The sequence below is a fragment of the Octopus bimaculoides genome, chromosome 10 (genome assembly GCF_001194135.2).
Source record: "Octopus bimaculoides isolate UCB-OBI-ISO-001 chromosome 10, ASM119413v2, whole genome shotgun sequence".
Classification (NCBI taxonomy): Eukaryota; Metazoa; Mollusca; class Cephalopoda; order Octopoda; family Octopodidae; genus Octopus; species Octopus bimaculoides.
Genome location: NC_068990.1, coordinates 78761053 through 78764003, shown reverse-complemented (window position 1 = coordinate 78764003; position 2951 = coordinate 78761053). Strand labels below are relative to the sequence as shown.

Sequence of the window (2951 nt, the reverse complement as noted above, 5' to 3'; positions counted from 1 at the left end):
CATTTATGCCCCTTGTGTGTGTAGTTATATGCGTGTTTATGTGAGTGTGTGTTGTGTATGTGAGTGAGTATTGTGTATGTGAGAGGTGTGTATGCGTGTGTGCATGTGTGTATATGTGTATGTGTGTACGTGTATGTGTGTGTATGTGTGTGTTTGTGTATGTGAGAGGTGTGTGTGCGTGCGTGTATGTGTATGTGTGTGTTTATGTGTGTGTGCGTGCGTATGTGTGTGAGAGCGTAAGGATGTGTGCCATGTATGTGTGTTATTTTGTGTGTGCACTCCTGTGTGTGTGTGTGTGCATACACATACACACACACACACACGACAAAAATTTATATATATCTTGTCTGATGACAAGCACATACTGGCTTCTAGTTTGTGTGGGTGTGAGTTACCCTTCTATATAGATGTATACTTATTCATTTATAAGTATATGTGTGTGTGTATGTTTATGTACATGTACACACACAGACACACACACACACACACACACACACACAAACACGAACACTCATACAGACACACACACATATGCATATCGAGTTTCAGTTTGTCGTTCCATATACTGCGTAACGTCTTTACCACTTGTTGAGTTTTAATACAAGCACACAGTTGCACGTCCCTGCATTTTCTCGAAACTCTTTTGTGAAACATTTTCTTGTTTCCATGGACCATGACAGCAAAGAAATTATATTAGAAACGATTATCGTAATCATTATCACCACCACTACTACCACCACCATCATCATTATTACTATTATTATGGTCATTATTCAACATTTGGTAGTTTCAGGCAAATGTCTACTGCATCACCTGCTACTCTCCGTATTGATGGTTTGGGGTGCAGCATTGTGTGTTCTTTTTTGCTTTGGGGAATGTGAAAACTCTTCCCGGTAATGTATTGTGTCAGTTTCTTTTTCTTTTTTTTATGAGGTGTGGTGCAGTCTTTTGTTGTATTAGTGTTTGCATTGTGTTGTGTGTGTAATGCATTGGGTTTCTAGCCTGCTAGTGGTAGTTTATTTCATTGGATATTTGCTGTATAGCGTGTGTCTTGTGTTTGTGGATTGTTTTGTTTATGCTGTATCATTGAATTGATAGTGCCTCGCGTGGGATGTGGGTTTTTCCTAGCAGGGCTATTTTTTGAATAGTGTGTAGTGTTGAGGATCCAAGTATGGTTTTTACGTTTTTGTTCATGTTTTTTTATCATGCCAAATGCTCCAATTATTATTATTATAATTATTACATTCATATGCACACAACAGATTAGACTGTTGGAAAAGAAAAATTCCTAACATCGGGCTACAACAAGTAACCTTAGATGCCAAGAACCTCCTAAATATCCTAGCTGTCCCTAATAACACTGTTTTCTGGAGCTGTGCTAAACTGGTTTTTATGCCTGTTTCCTCTATCCATCTGTTCAGATCTTTAGGGATAGTTCCCAAGGCACCTATAACTAACTGGGATACATTTTATCTGCACTTTCCATAGTCTCTGTAATTCAATGGCTAGGTCCTGGTGCCTTGCTATTTTTTCTATACCCCTCATGTTGATTTCTTTAGGTCCTGGTGCTTTGCTGTTTTTTCTATACCCCTCATGTTGATTTCTTCATCATTTGAGACTATAAAGTCAATTATGTGGTACTTTCTATTCTCTTTATCTACTACTACTATTGCTGCTACCATATCAGACCATCTAGCTTCTATTACTCTGTCAGTCTGAATGCTGAAGTCCCACAACATCTTATATTTCTTACTTTCTAGTACTTTATTAGCTTCATGTTCATACCATTTATTAGTTTGTTCAAATCCTAGATTTCTACGTAACTCTTAGTGGATTACGTTTTCTGAATAAGTTTTATCAATCTTAAGGAAAAATAAATTTAATAAATTTGAATAAAATCTAATTATTTAATTAGATTCATTACTTTAGCAAATTAGCCTTTCTATCGTCGGTAATTAAAAACGACCATTCATGTTGAATGATACTTTCTGTCGTGGCAAACTTTACCAGAAAAGCAATTCTTTTTCCCCTTCTAAGAAGTTATTATTGTATTATTTCTGCATAATGAAACAGCAATATGCAAAGACGAAATGTAAGCAAAAGCTTTCATCTGGGTGATATTCACAGAAATGTTTTTGTAACAAAGAAATAGTTTTTTGGTGAAGTAAAACAAATGTTTTATAAGCAAGCACTTAGACACCGAATTCTTGTGTGATGCCACAGCTTTGGAGTGTGAAAGAATCTCCCAACTACAATGGTTTCCTAATTATCACCTACATTTACAAATTCAGATGTTCACATGACACCTGATAACTTCATAAACTTGCTTTCGTGCCCCTGTGTAGCTTTTATACATCAGGAAGGATAAAGTTGATCTCAACATCCACACAAAAAAAATTGCCTATTTGCAGAAAAGTGTTGAAGACTTCTTTCCTCTATTTCAGTGTCTACATGTTTGAAGAATTTCTCTCTGACGCCGAATGTGATGGCTTGAAGCGTGCCCATGAAAAGTACGTTGATATGGGTTCCAAGAAGGACCCAATTTTATGTTTTGATGGAATTCAGAAACTTCGAGAACATTTGATTCATGTTGGAAAGGGTCATATCAATGTCTCTCCATTGGATTTTACCGAAGGTATGTTACCTTTCACAACTCCATCAGCTGTGCCACTATTTTACTCTCTTGCTGCGTCCTTCATGAAGACAGAATATTTTAGAGAAACAGCTGTAGTGTAAAAAGAGGGGAGAGAAATGGTTGACGTTTAAAGTTTATTGGTTCATTGATAATTATAGACAGACAGATAGATAGATAGATAGATAGATAGATAGCTAGATAGATAGATAGATAGATAGATAGATAGATAGATAGATAAGAAATATTACCGGTCCCTGGCACACTTGGAAAACAAAACTGCCGGTACGCCGCATCAGATAGTTTGAGAAGCACTGTA

At 36.6% G+C, this 2951-nt stretch overlaps 1 protein-coding gene across 1 annotated transcript in view; it reads left to right on the top strand.

Annotated features, from left to right (window-relative positions):
• The window catches only part of LOC106869534 (uncharacterized), a 34255-nt gene that overhangs the window by 7367 nt on the left and 23937 nt on the right, over nucleotides 1–2951 (top strand). Inside the window, exon 2 of the mRNA XM_014915308.2 lies at nucleotides 2445–2635. Within this exon, the coding sequence (XP_014770794.1) occupies nucleotides 2445–2635 (191 nt within the window). The remainder of the gene's footprint in view (nucleotides 1–2444; nucleotides 2636–2951) is intronic.